The 14,775-nt window shown below is 33.1% G+C and overlaps 1 protein-coding gene across 6 annotated transcripts in view; it reads left to right on the plus strand.

Annotated features, from left to right (window-relative positions):
* CEP128 (centrosomal protein 128) overlaps positions 1 to 14,775 on the plus strand; it is a 125,506-nt gene that overhangs the window by 51,632 nt on the left and 59,099 nt on the right. For 4 of the 6 annotated variants that reach the window (XM_068683035.1, XM_068683040.1, XM_068683037.1 and 1 more), the window contains exons 17-18: positions 2,234 to 2,293; positions 6,887 to 7,079. In XM_068683035.1, coding sequence (XP_068539136.1) covers positions 2,234 to 2,293; positions 6,887 to 7,079 — 253 coding nt within the window. The remainder of the gene's footprint in view (positions 1 to 2,233; positions 2,294 to 6,886; positions 7,080 to 14,775) is intronic. The other 2 variants (XM_068683041.1, XM_068683039.1) reach the window with 2 other exon arrangements.

Genomic DNA, 14,775 nt, shown 5'->3' on the forward strand with positions numbered 1-14,775 from the left:
TTTAATCAGTGCATGCTTTCTAATCTGGTGTCCTTGGTCACTTGGCTGGACTGCCTTTGAAATAGACACTTTTCTGCATTGATACTGAAAATCCATTATCTTTTTTAATATTTTTTTGTTTTCTATCTTAAGTTGATCTTTTTAGTTGACAAACAAGCTTCCTCCTCTCTGTCCTTACAGATCTGTTGTTACTTACTAAGCCTTTGTGATCTGATATATTCTTGAACATCAAACCATGCCTTTTTGGACTTGCTTCCCACCTCCTGCAGAGTATTTGTTTTCTGGATAAAGCTTTGCTGTTTCTGTTTTCATAATTCTCATAATTTATCTAGTTTCGTTATTGCCTTTTATATGCCCTATTTGCCATATTGACAAACTTAAAAGATTTGAAATTGAATTTTTGACTAGACATGTGAATAGAAATGTTACACAGCTCTGTGGTGTCTGGTCTGAAAAATAAATTAGGAAAAGAAAAAAAAAAAAGGTAAGAAATTCCCTTTGTTGTATTGTTCTTCTCCCCAGTACTTAGTTATTGTCAATGTTTCAGACAAGTTCTTTACTACAAGGAGTTGCCACTGCAACTGAGGTGAGCAGTCAAGGAGTGGATAAACGCTTGTGACATAAAGACCTGGTTTAATCATCCCTGAATTAAGATAAACAGGATTTTTTAAAATCACCATATACTGGTGTTCTAGAATAGAATAAAAATAATTCTACATAAAAAAGAAAGAATTCTACATAAAAAAAGAAACATAAAAAGAAAGAAATTTCTACGTAAAAAGAAAGAAATTCTACATAAAAAGAAAGAATACAAATAATTCTACATATACTTCTCAGATTTACTTTCCCAACCAGTATTCTTGTTATAAGAAACCTTACACTTGGAATAACTACACCAGTAATGCTTAAACTATGGACTGTATACTGCCTTGTTTGAATGTTGTGGCAAAGAATCATGTTTGCTGCCATAGAAGTCACAACTTGTGGTTATGCATTGCTTTGTTTGTGGTCAACATGCCTAATAAATCTTTCTTTTTTTCAGCTGTGTCTTTCTGTAGCAATAATTTTCTTATAAAACATGGAAGTCTGTAATCAATTGGTACTGCTTAGGTTTTTGGTCTTGGTGTTTAATAAAGCCCTTGTAAATACCTGTTAAAGAAATATGCTTATAAAAAAAATTATCAGCCCTGGTCCAAAACGTACAGAAATACACACTGAATTTCAAAATGTGCTAAAAAAATTGGGGGAAAAAGCCTATAAACAACCAAACAAACCCAACAACCAACCAAAAAAAAATTCCTATTTAAATTAGAGGAAGGCACAAAGTAATCATGAGATAGGGCTAGATAAGATAAAGGATGAGCTAGACATAACGTTAATAGTCAACTTCATTTTAAATAGGTTTCAATTGTGAGAGATGTGTATAAGACATTTTTTCCCTTATCTACCAACTACAACAATGAAAAAAAATCCATTATCACCACTTATTTAGTAAATAATATAGAAAGCATGTAACAGTACCTTTTGGAGATGTTTAACACCATTCAGTTTGCAGAAAAAAGGCATATCACATTTTCTTGTTGTTTGCAATATTAATGAAGCGTGCTGGTGCAAGTTTCTTCTCTTTTTATCAACTTAGTGAAATTTGTATTTTTTCTTTTAATACCTATGAAATATTCCAAGCAAGTGATTTCTTCTTCATGAAAACACAAAGGCCACCACTGTGAAACATAAATATTTTAAGATTTTTGTGGTTTGCCCTTTTTCACTTTGTGACCAGTCATTTACCATGCTGCACATAGCATTTCTGTAGATATACTGGTGACAATTCAATGACTAACAATTGGTTATGCTACTTTTGGTTTATACTGTTTGGTTTATACAATTAAATTGCTGTGAAGTTGGCCTTTTCTTGAGAAGCAGGCATTTTAAAGCAGAGTCTGATTGTGCTATTTGGAAATATAATGTTTTCAAAAAAAAGAACACACAGATTCAGACTGAGACTATACACCTTGATACAAAAAGAAGTCAATGAATTTGTATATTTTGCTTTTAATTGTGGCTAATTTATAGTTACAATTCTATTAAACCATTTTACAGATATGATTTCCAAACTGTTTTTTTAGCAGAGAATATTTAGTTGACAATTTTTCAGTAAGCTGGAAAGTGTTTCTCCTTTTTGTTTCTAATACCCTTTTTTATGCATATTTCTTTCTCCTTCACTACTCCATAGGCAATATCACTTACACCAACGGTGCTGAATGATCCTCATCGCTGGTTTGCAGAAACAAAGGTAATAGTCAAGTCTTTTGAAATCTTACTGAGTAATGTAATATCCAACATTCATAATCATTCAGTAGAAAGTGTGTTTGAAAAGATAGTTAAAGGGGAAAAAAAAAAAAACAAAATCATTCCTTTGGAAGCAGTTAACGATAATATCAGGCTATTTAAACTGATAAAATTATTTTATAGATTTTCCTGTCAACAAGAAATAAATATCTCTATAGCCAAATAAATAGCAGTTATACAAAAAAAAAAATAATGCATTGAAGAATCTGCAGTGGTAGCCTTTAGATCTGAATTTCCCACTGTATAAATTATTTTGAGACAAGAAAAACATGAGAATGTAGTCAGCTGGTTATGTTTCTCCTACAGGATTATATGTAATAAGGCAAGTAATAATTTGAAATAAGGCTGTTTTTTATTAAATCCAAAGATTATTAGATTGGATTTCTGGAAAATGATCCTTCCACAGTTGCTTAAAGCTTCTGAATTCTATAATGCAGGTGCATACATGCTTCAAGACTTCTCAGAAATGATGACTAGTAACTTAAAGCTATTGTTTTTCGTTTTGCTGCTTCCCTCCTTAAACCCCAGTACATGCACAGAGACTCACTCCCAGTACCTTTTAAAAAGATTAAGCTTGGTGGAATACACAAACATTTTTGCTTCATGTAGAATGCCACAGGAGAACTAAAGGAAAAGTTGCAACTGTTTCCATGTAAGAACCATGTGGTTACTGTTCATGTATAGTCTAAGACTTGTAGACCAAGAGAGATTGCCAGTATAAATAACAAAGATAAAATGAACCAAAAAAGAAATGTTATGCAGAAAGCATTTTCATTATTTTAAAAAGTGACAATGACATATTAAAAAGACCTTTTAAAGTACAACTAATAATTATTTCCATGAATTTATCATGTAAGTTTCTTTAGCTGCCATAAGAAAGTCTAGAATGAATGAAAAACTTCGTGTCACCCTTTCTTTGCTTGGTTGAAATAAGCAGTGAAAGTATTCATTATAAATAAATAAAATACAATATGAATCTGGGAATATCTTGCTGTAATAGTTAACCACATTTGTATTTCTGGGTTATTGCAACTGCTGATAAGTATTCAGAACATAAAGTCTTTTGATTTTCTCCTAAATTTCTAAAAGTGAAATTGTTTACATCACGTCCAAGGAGTGACAAAATTTGTATTTAATAATAATGGCCTTGGTACTGCTTTTTCTTTCTTTAGTATAATTGTTGTGCTCACTTTTTCAAATACTTCTGTAGTTAGAAGTATTTACAAATGGTCCCTTTTCAAGAGTTGGTTTTCTTCAGTCTTTTGATTTTTCTCTCAGTTACTACAATCTGTAGAAGGAACAAACTTGCTTCACATACAAATATTTTTGAGATGTGACTTCTGAACTTTAGTGTTAAGTATACAGTTTGGTCCCTGCATTTTTCATAATGTTTCTAGCATTGCGTGCTTCCACTGAAGAAGGGTTATGAACTGTAGGGTATATTAATAGTGCTGTAGAAATTTCACAGTTTGTGTGAGGGAATACTGCTTGTACACTGAGGCTATAACAACTACCACTTTAGAAAAGTGCTGTACTTTTGCAGTACCCAAACCTGCAGCTTTAAAGAGATTAATTTAAATAGTTTAGCTGGGGAGGAGAGATGCTCCCTTCTGCAGTTATGACAGCTCTTGATCCATGGCATAGTTAACCTTTTTTTTTTCTGATGCCTTTTGTCTCCATTATGTTCTTTAAGTGAAATCAAGTCTAAATTAAGAATCTTTGAAAGTTCTAGGTTTACTACTGTTTTGAGAAATAATATGAAGTTCTGGTCAAAAAAAAAAAAAAAAAAGGATTATTTAGCCTTTCAGAAAGTTCACTAATTTCTTCACGTTTATGAACATGAGGATGATTTTGATACGAATTTCTGGCTTTTTGAAATATAGAAGTGCACTGTAAAAATTACAGAAGAAAATCCCATCTTTATAATATCCCAGCATGATAATTGCAATTCATTATGGAGGAATCTCATTCTGTATATCTGCAGAGATTATACGAAGAATTTGTGGTAAAGGCTTATTCTCGACAACAGGTGTTTCAGATTCAGTACTTACTGTGACAGCAGGTGTGGGAACATCAGCTATAAGATGCTCTGTTGTTTGTGGTATGTTACATTACAAAAAAAGGGGATTAGAGCTGTGAGATACTTAATGTTCTACAGTGCCTTTTTTAGAACTAATATTTGAAATCAGGAAGCTGCAACTCATTCTTTGGAAAGATTCTTCATGTATTTTAAAGACATATGAATTGGTGATGAATTTAAGATATAGTATATCAGTTCCTGGCAGGATTCCTAAGTTTCAGTGTGAGATTTGCAAGCAGAACAAGTGAAAAAAAGGACTTTGTCTTTATGGGATACCCATACTTTCAAAATGTTTGCTGTGTTACTTTTCACCATACTCCTTGTACATTTCCTCTTACTCAGGTTGGGGTTGCCTTTAGAATTTCTGCAGGTTTTGTCTTTTTCCTCATTCTTCTTAAACTGTTCCCCTGCCATGTGCCCTCCCCCTTTTTGATATACAGAAAAAAGTCCTTTGTATCAAAAAGAAATTGTGTAAATATTTCACTGCTAAAATCAGGATAGAAATTAGAGATGACAGTATATTTTATTATTATTACCGTATTTTGTATATTCTAAAAATAATGTTTATCCAAGACAGAAGGAAGATTTCTTTTCTACTGATCAACATTTCATCCAACCAATTAACAAATTTACATTGCTGAGTACTTTCAAACCTATAGGCTTTTACTGAAATAGGAAGGTCAATCAGTTTGACTTCAAATCAAATAATTGTTGCCTGTAGCTTATAACCAGCACTTATACATCAATATCATGCTAGTCATTGCTTCTCTGTCCTCAAATTCTGAGTTTTGTTTGACTATCCCTACTGTTTTATTAAGTGACTGAATCTGACAAAGAGCAAAACATCTTCCCAGCAGGAGTTAATATAACATGGTACATTCTGGGACTTTTGAAATATTTAGAATGTAAATACAACATGGAAACGGAGGTACCAGAGAAGAGCCAGTCATTAACTACAGGAGATGTTAACTTTTTTGAACAGATCCTGATACACCCCGTCTACTCTATGTATGAGATTTGAAATTCCAACCATTACCCTTTTTTCTGTCTTGGTTAATTTGATTGATTCTTTGATGGTAACAGAAATTTAGTCAGCAAGAAAGAGAGTGAGAACATTTTGAATAAAGGTTACACAATAAGCATCCAGTTTCACAGATGAAGAAGTAAATGTTTGAGTTCTTTCAGTGGTGACTTGGTCTCTCAAGTCCTCTGATGATAAATTAGCATCTCATCCAGTTGATAGTGCTAACGATCCTGCCCATTTCCATCTTCTGTGCCTTATACCCTCTCCCTGTTCATAAAAATTGTATAGATCTTGCAAGTCCTTTTAGGCATAACATTTTAAAGGGAGAATGTGCATCACTATTCATGATGCTTCTGACTGCCATGCTTTTCTGGAGTACATAGTCCATGTGACTGCACGCTGAATCTCCCCTACTGTCTTGTACTGTTCAGATCTGTTATATATATTTTAAAGTTGCATGAATTTGAAAACATTTAGGGGGAAAATTTGTTTCCTAGTATGGAAAGAAAGTAATATAGGTCTATAGTTAATAATTTGAATATAATAGAATAATAAAATATCCTGTGTTGGAAGGGACTCACAAGGATAAAGTCCAGCTCCTGGCTCCAACCAGAATCACCCAAAAATCAAACCATGTGTCTGAGAGTGTTGTCCAAACACTTCTTGAGCTCCATCAGACTTGCTGGCGTGGCTGTTCCAGTGTCCAGCCACCCTCTCAGTGAAGAACTTTTTCCCAGTATTTGGTCTGAACCTCCTTAGTTGCAGTTTCATGCCATTCCCATGGGTCCTATTTGCTGGTTGCCAGAGAGAAGAATATGTCTCATTTTTTTGTGTCTTAAGTCCTACATGTAAAAGATAAGGATAACTTTATATTCTTCTGCATCTAGAGCAATATATTATTTGTTTGCTCTTTTCTGATCAAACAGTTGGGTCATTTTTGTATCTGTACATGGTGTTCTCTTCTACTGCTTTTAGATTCTCTCTGACCATCCATCATCTATAGTATCTATAAGCTCTCTTTTCTTTTTCCTCTATATGAACCTTAAATGTTGTCTTTTGCTGACCTTAAAGGATTGATGTCACTTAATTTTTAATGTGGATGGGAAATGAGGGAGTACCTCTTTGTGTCTATATACATACCCTAATTAAATTTGAATTTCCTTACCCACACCAGCAAATTCTGCTCCTGATTAAAAAAATAAAATCTGTGTATTTCATCTTCATATAGTTATCAGCCAAAATATATCTCTTTAGAGATTCTTGAAGGCTCAAGATATATCCTTGTAATATATCCTAATGTTCCCTTTTATTATTATTATGCAGTAATGGCTATAAATAAATAAGCTGTAATTTCAAAGGTAATTTGATCAATTAACATTTATGTCCTAATATTTTTATTAGAATTCTTTTATTGTCCTAATTTTTTAATGTAGACTAAACTTCAGTGGCTGTGTGAGGAGGTGAAGGAAAGAGAAAGTAAGGAAAAAAAGCTGCGATGCTACTTATTGCAGAGCCGCGAACAGCTTAAGCACTTTACACAGGTGAAGGAGTCTGAACATCAGTCTCTCTTTAAACAGATGAAAAAGCAAGAACAACTTTTGGAAGAAGTTCACAGAGAGAAGAGAGGTATGTTACTGCTTCCCTTTTGTTAATGAAAGAACAATTAAAAAAAAATAATAGTTATAATTCCTATGCATTCAGATGTATTTTATCAACTAATTATTACAAACTCTGATTTGGTGACTTGCTAGTAATAACCAAGATAACAATTGCTTTTTGTTTGTTTTCCATTTGTTACATTTTTTGGTCAACAACTGCATTTCAACCCGGTACAGGCTGAATAACACAATGTAACATGGGCAGTGGATGCAGCAGTTATTTTTCAGTTGTACTGCCTGAGACATTCCATGACCTAGGGAGAAGTTAGAGAAACTTTTGAGGCAGCACTGGTAATTCTGCTTTTATCTGTCAAAACGAAAGAGCCCAAAGCACTTCATAGTCCTGTGCAGTTACTCTCTTTTGCTTACATCATATGTACAAAGAATTTTTTTCCAATCGTTTCTTCTGTGTTGTCAAATGGAGTAAGACAAGCTTTGGATCTAATTAAAATGAACGATGTAGTCATCATAATTTCCATATTGAAGTAGATTCTTTGGTTCCACCTCTTTCATACAAATTTTTGATAGAGGATCTAACTAAGCCTGACAAATGAAGCGCTACATGGTGAGAAGACTGTATTTTGACATCTATAAATGGCTGGAGCTAACCTGACCTATTCAGGAGAATAAAGTATTTCTACTGAAAATTATCATGTAGATAAACCTTGAGAACTATTAACATGCCTTATGAGTTGATATAGTCTATAAATAGGACTGACTTATCTGTTTTGTGTCTTTGTGCAATATTTTAGACTAGTATTTGAATACCTCAAGATTTATACCTATTCTATACCTGAATAAATCTTTCATTCAATTCTATTCCCTCAGTTTTAGCAGAACACATTACCTATAAGGTATTCTTTTCATATGTTTTCTTTAAAAACTTTGTTCTGGCTTTCATTCAAGACTCAGTACTGATAATTATGGGCCAATTATTGTCAGACAGAGTAAGTACTATATTTTAATTGTTTGGTTAGTCATTTTATATTTAGATTTGATGTAGACTCTGATAAGATGAGAGAAAGCTTTTAAGTTTAGTTATAGCTTCTGGTAGCTGACTTTATTATTAAAAATGTTTTGTGAAATATTGTAACAAAAGTAAAACAATAACAAAACAACATTAGCAATAACAAATAAAAGCAAAGTGTTATCGTAAATATTTCGTAGAACAATACAGATTATTTGTTTTACAAGAACAGCAAGATCCTGTCAGGATTTTCTACCTCCACTTATAAAGAACATTGAAAGAGAACATACTTTGATCTTTCAGGCTTGAACATTTCTATTATTATCCTTCATTTTATTAAAATGATAGCACCAAGACCCTGATATATGAATAGTGAGTAATTATCTGCTAAGATGATCTCCCTGAGGCCTTATGCGCCATTTTTAAGTCCATAGAAAAATAAAGCAAAACTTAGTTTTTAATTCTATTGTATCTGATCTGGTTCAGACTTTCAAAAATTGTCAGCCTGCATTTTAATTTCAAGCTATAGGCAAAGTTATGGCTAAATATTATATGGAGAAGAGTGGTGAAAATTAATCTATTCAATGAGCACCAAAGATAGTATATAATCTTATGCCTTCTATTTATAAAGAGCATTCATTTGTTCCCTACAAATATGCACAAGTACACGCACATTTGCACATTACTTGATATGACAATTTTTGTAATTCTAAGTAAAAGATGGTCTTTTCAGTTTACTTCTGTAGGCAGATGCTGGTTATAAGTATCTAAGAAAAAGGAAGTAATGCTTTTTAAAATGTGGTTACATAGTCATTAGTTTCCTATGTAACACAAAACAGTAAATATGCTTTAAAATTCCAACAAATACAGTATAAGAAGTAAGAGTCTTCTGAAAGGTCACAGGATGCAGACCCTGCAGCCCAGTATTAGCTTTACAGCCAATATGAGGTTAGCAACCAACGATAAACTTATTGGGAACCAGGAATACCAGCTGATATACTTGGAGCAACAATCAAAGGCTTTAGTTTTAAGTAGCTGCATATGTTGCTATAGTTAACTTCTACTCTTACAAAGCATTACCAATACCGTGGTCCAGCTGAAAGGGTGTGATGACCCAGAAACTGCTAATCAAGTCTGAATTGAGGAGGGATCAGATGAACTAACTAGCTATGACTACTATTGATAGATTTTCGCAAAACATACCCCTTGCATTGTTCACTTAAAAGTATTCCTAAATGATTTTTAAAAAATTTCTTACTTTTTGCCTTGTAGTAATGAATTTATTTAGCTTTAGATGCTCTGGTGTCACAAACATTCCAGTTGTGGGTCCTCCACTCTTCATAGTATTCAAGGCTTTAGAACAAACTTTTATAGAATGAATAATTAGAAACATGGAAATAAAATGACAGAGATTTACTACAGGTAATCAAAGCCCAGCATCCTGGTATTTCTTTCATTTGATAAGACAGCTAGTAGTTACCAACTAGTTGATAATTGTAGCGGAAGACAGCATGTCATAGTACATAGCCTGTATAGCCTTCCCTTGCTACATGGGTTGTGTAGGAAATAATTAAATATAAGAACTATAAATTAAATTAATGAATGTGCACCTCTGAGAGTCAGATGGGTAGTTAGTGAATGGGTTATTTAGTACTGTTTTACAGATCTCTGTGTACTCACTTTTCTTCATCAGTTAGCTTATTATAGAGAGTAAGGAATATGATAATAAAACTTGGAGCCTTAGAAGATTTGTTGGCTTTGTTGATACACAGAGAAAGTGGATCCTGGGATCGCTTAATTGCTTTTACCTGGTGCCAAAGAAGGAACTTAAATTTATAATTTCTTTGTACTGTTATTTATACCAACTTTGAATTTATTCATAAAGTGATGCATTTAAATGTTTATAATTTTCTTTCCCTTTATATAATGGCTATTTAAATGGCAAATACTCTTACATAAAAGCCCAGGTTTTAACTGTGATGCAACAAATAGACTGTAAACTTGTTGATGGTAAAATGTATAAGTGGCTTGGAAAAGAAAATTGGAAAAGCTATTTTTCCCAAAGGAAAAGGAGAACACGACTAATAGCGTAGAAAAAATGTTAAGCTGAAAGGAGAAAACAATGCAACAGTGATAGAGAATCCAAATGAAGGAGACAGGATGTTGTTTGACTTTTGTTATTTGAAGATAAAATAATGGATGAAATCATTCTTACAGAATAAAGACAATTAGTGGTAATATTATGGGTAAATCCCAGATGCAGGAATAAAGCAAATGAAGGCAGAATGGATTTTCTCTAATTGTTAAGAAGGCATCCCACTCTTTTCATTTTGAATACCAAAGTATAGTTGACAGTACATCTTAATAAAATGGATTTTCAGTCATATTTTGTGCAAATGGGTAAAACTATTCTCTTCTGCATTTGGAATGATTTCAATTTTAGATGAAAAGTTTATAAGACCAACTCTGTGAATATTCGTGGATGTGGTTGAATGCCTCTACTAACAGCGTAACGCAAAACACTTGTCTGAGTACTTTGTGTAGTCTAAAAATACTTAATGAATTTAAATCAAAAATTATAAAAACAAGACAAATTGTGTACTTGAAAAAATAATTTGTTGATTTGTCATTCTATGGATCTTGTATTACAGCTTGTTTGTGTTTGATTTCATGGGAAATAAAAAGAGATTTATTGTGGACATACAGTAGGTAGGATGATTATTTAAGCTGCTGTATTGACAAACATGTTTCAGGAAGTTTTACAAATAATAAGTCTGTTAAAACTATTTTAAATACATAGTCTTTTGCCTTTTCCTTTCTTCACTAAAACATATGTAAATACCTAGGAGCTTTTTTGATTTTAGGCTTTTGGTGGCCCTCTTTAGGTACTGGAAGGCTGGAATGAAGTCTTGCCTGGAGCTTTCTCTTCTCCAAGCTGAACCACCAACTCCCTCAGCCTGTCCTCATAGGATAGGTGCACTGGCCCTTTGATCGTTCTCTTGGCCCTCCTCTGGACTAATTCTAATACTTCTATGTCCTTGTTATGCTGAGGACCCCAGAGCTGAACACATTATTCTAGGTGGGGTTTCACAAGAGAAGGGGAGAATCCCTCCCTTGGCATGCTGGCCATACTTCTTTTGATGCAGCCCAGGGTATGGTTGGCTTTCTGGGCTGCAAGTGCACATTGCTGGGTCATGGTGAGCAACCTGGTCTAGTGGAAGGTACTCCTGCCCATGGCAGGGGTGATTGGAACTTGATGATCTTTAAGGTGCCTTCCAATCCAAACCATTCAATGATTCTGTATAGAATCGCTATTATTTAAACTGACCGTCTAAATATTATAATCCTGACAAATAAAAGCAAGATTCCTGAAAAGGAAAATAATAAATGAAGGAAAATACAATAATGTAGTATAGAAACTCAAGAGTGTTTGCTGGGTACCATAAGTTCCGTAGCTCTGTGATGATGTATTGAGATTGGCTTTGGTTGTCCTCCTGTCTTGATGATCATACCGTCTTGGAGAGCTGAGAAATTCAGAGGACCAGCAATATTTCTGAATACCTAAGAACTGAAGGTGATATGGTACTGTTTTCAAGTTAGTGGGTTTGCCCTTGGAATACAGTTCACTAAAGTTATTTATCGAGCATTCCACCTAACATGATTTCAATGAGTAAATGAGTAATTGGATAAAAATTAAATTCTCTTAGTTTTCTCTTCTTGATTAGGAGTTCAAACTCACTTCAAATTCATTTTTAAGAGCATTGCACTAGGTATTAGGTATTTTAACAAAGTTGACAATATCTGAGGAAAGACAATATATACATTCTGTTTTCCTATCTAACTTTCATTTGACTTGTGGGATGAGTATGGGGAGGTGTTCTTACAACTGTTTCAAAATTAGTTCAAACTACAAGGGCCTTATTGTTATTACAGAGAAATGTTTGTAGGTAGGAAAAATGCTGTCTTCATGAATCACACCCAAAACCTGACCCAAATTTATTTTATTTACCAAAATTTATGTGATCTAACTAGCTTAGGTAGTGTGAAAGGCTTAACATACCAAACTGGTTAGAGCTGATATTTGAACCTTGGAGCATCCATTGGTTTTACAGACTTAGATCTGCTTCAGTTACTGGTTGGTTTAGTCAAAAGAATGTATTCGTTCTGTGTGTTCATCAAGAGCAGAACATCAGCATTCTTGGAAAACATACCCAAACCCCTTAAGTCTTTCACCATCTTCATTCACTCCTTCTCAACTGTTATTTATGTATACACAATTGTAATTTATTCTCATTTTGTTTGTCTGAAATTCTTAATTTCTGATTATGAATGTTTTTAGCAATGTATTTTGCTAGCCCTAGCTCAGATGAATAGCTTTCTCTATGTTCTTTTGTGATCTTGCTGTCTTTGCTGTGTGAGATTTCACTAACTTTATCCATATTTGTCAATGTGCTGGAGTATTTATATATGTAATCTCAAATTTAGTCTGATAACAGCTAATCTTGTATGTATAGTGTTGTTCAAATTGCCGATTAAAAGAAAAAGCAACGCTAGGCTGCAGCGATCCTTTTCTGTTATTGCCTAATTCCCTTTAAAATGTTATGGGTAATGTAATGTTGGCATAACTATTTAAAGGTGTTAAGAGTATGTGATTTTAGGTAACAGATATAACACACTTAAATATTTAACTTCATACAGTAGTACTATTTTCGTGTTACGTTAAGGCTCATGTATACTATGGGAATGAGTACAGAGAGGAAAGATATAAAGAGGTATAAATGATATAAAGAAATTGTGGAACACAATCCTTCCAAGAAAATCTATCTTGGAACATATTGAAATATATAGAATTTAGGTATGGCATAGGAAAAAGAAAATTGTTATTCTGTTTGCATAATTCTTTTGTTTCAGAATAATACACTGTTACTCAATAAAGACATGTATGGTCAACGAAGAGACATTGTTTGGCAAAACGAGGCCTGATGTGGTTGGCAAGGCTCTATCTATTTTTTTTTTTTTATAAAGTTGGTGAAGCAATAGTGATGTAAGTAGAGCTGGTGAATTGCTCTAATGCACAGACCTTATACTGATGCAATTTATCACAAAGATGTAGTATAAATATTCTGCAAACTCTCTTCTACATAATGTCCCAGGTGATGTCAGGCATATTCTGTATGACTTTTTAGCATGTACAATCTATATTCACATCCAAATTACTGAATTTTTAGAATTGCTCTGATCCAAATTATGCTTATTAAGTTAGGCCTTAGAAGTATAATGATTGTAGTCCTGAATTTGGATAGATTTATGTTGCATGGTTTTGTCACATGCATAAAACTATACCAGACAATTCAGGTGTTATGCTTTATGCATTATGTTTATCATTCATTCTGTTTTCATTCTAATTACATTCACTATAGACCAGAATCAGAAGAATTATTTTTTTCTATGCATTGTCTTAGATTGGAGCATAGAAAATAGAATTTCAGAAGAGACTTACATTTTTGGCTGCTTGTAAGTGGCACTGTTATCTGTGTTAATCATACAGTTACCCAATAGTTTCATCAACTGTGAAGATTAGGTATATTTACAGTGACTTTGAATAATTTAAATGGTCTCTGAAGCAAAGCATCCATTTTTATTTTTTGGGATTGCATTTATTTATTTATTTATATATGTCCAGTCAGGATGATTTCTGATTTAACCGCTGTGGAAGATGGAGATTCATAGATGCTGTTATCTTAAAGCAGATTCCAAATTTAGATAAAGCTTTGCTTGGATGAAATTTTGTCCTACAAATTATTATTATTGCCTTTTAGAAGCCAGTAAGTCCAATTTTTGTTTAAACCAGGAACACTAAAGCAGAAAGTATAAGCAGTTCAAAATAGAGTCTGTATGCATGCAGTCAGTTCAGTGCAAATACATTGACAATGAGCAATCTCTGTTGCTTAAGATGAGAAAAATAAAAGTAGAAAATAGTAGAGTATCAGTGAAAATAAAAATACTGCAAAATACTTCTCTTATGAACTATTATTTTTTAATAGTGAAGTGCATATACTTTTTATTTACCTGTTAACCTTGTTTTCAGTCTTGTTTCTTTCCCATTTGTTTTATTTTTTTCCTTGTTATCTCATATTGTCCTTGTATGACTACACATTTTTTTCTGTGGCAACAAGAAACATCACAGTGTTTTAATGTTATTCCTTATTGACTGGTGAATGGTACCATCAAGTAAAGAAAAGTCTTTTTAAGCATTCATAAAGGAAAGAATCAGAAGGATTCCAGAGAAACTCTCCATATTTTTTATGGTGAGCTTGAAAATGCATTAACTTGAAATATAATTGCTATTCAAATAAGTAATTTTTTCTTAATAGTGTTCTTGCCCTTTAAATAATGTTTGGTTTTTTTAATGTGATGGGGGAAGGAGGAGGGAGGACTTCTAAGTTATTTTAAACTTTGCCAAAATGAACCTGCATTCAGAGTCTTAGAGGAATGGAAGTAAACCTAAATCATTTGGAAATCTTATTCTGTGTTTCTTTATATTGAAAATCTGCAAATAACAGTCTGGATATCCACTGCTGTAACAATACAATATTTTATGCAACTGTTTTTATTTGCCATTATGTTTTTATGCAATCATAAAAATATGGCTGCCATTGTGAAAAAATGAAGGTAAGACATGGGATCAAACTGTAGC

Source organism: Anas acuta, chromosome 5 (genome assembly GCF_963932015.1).
Source record: "Anas acuta chromosome 5, bAnaAcu1.1, whole genome shotgun sequence".
NCBI lineage: Eukaryota > Metazoa > Chordata > Aves > Anseriformes > Anatidae > Anas > Anas acuta.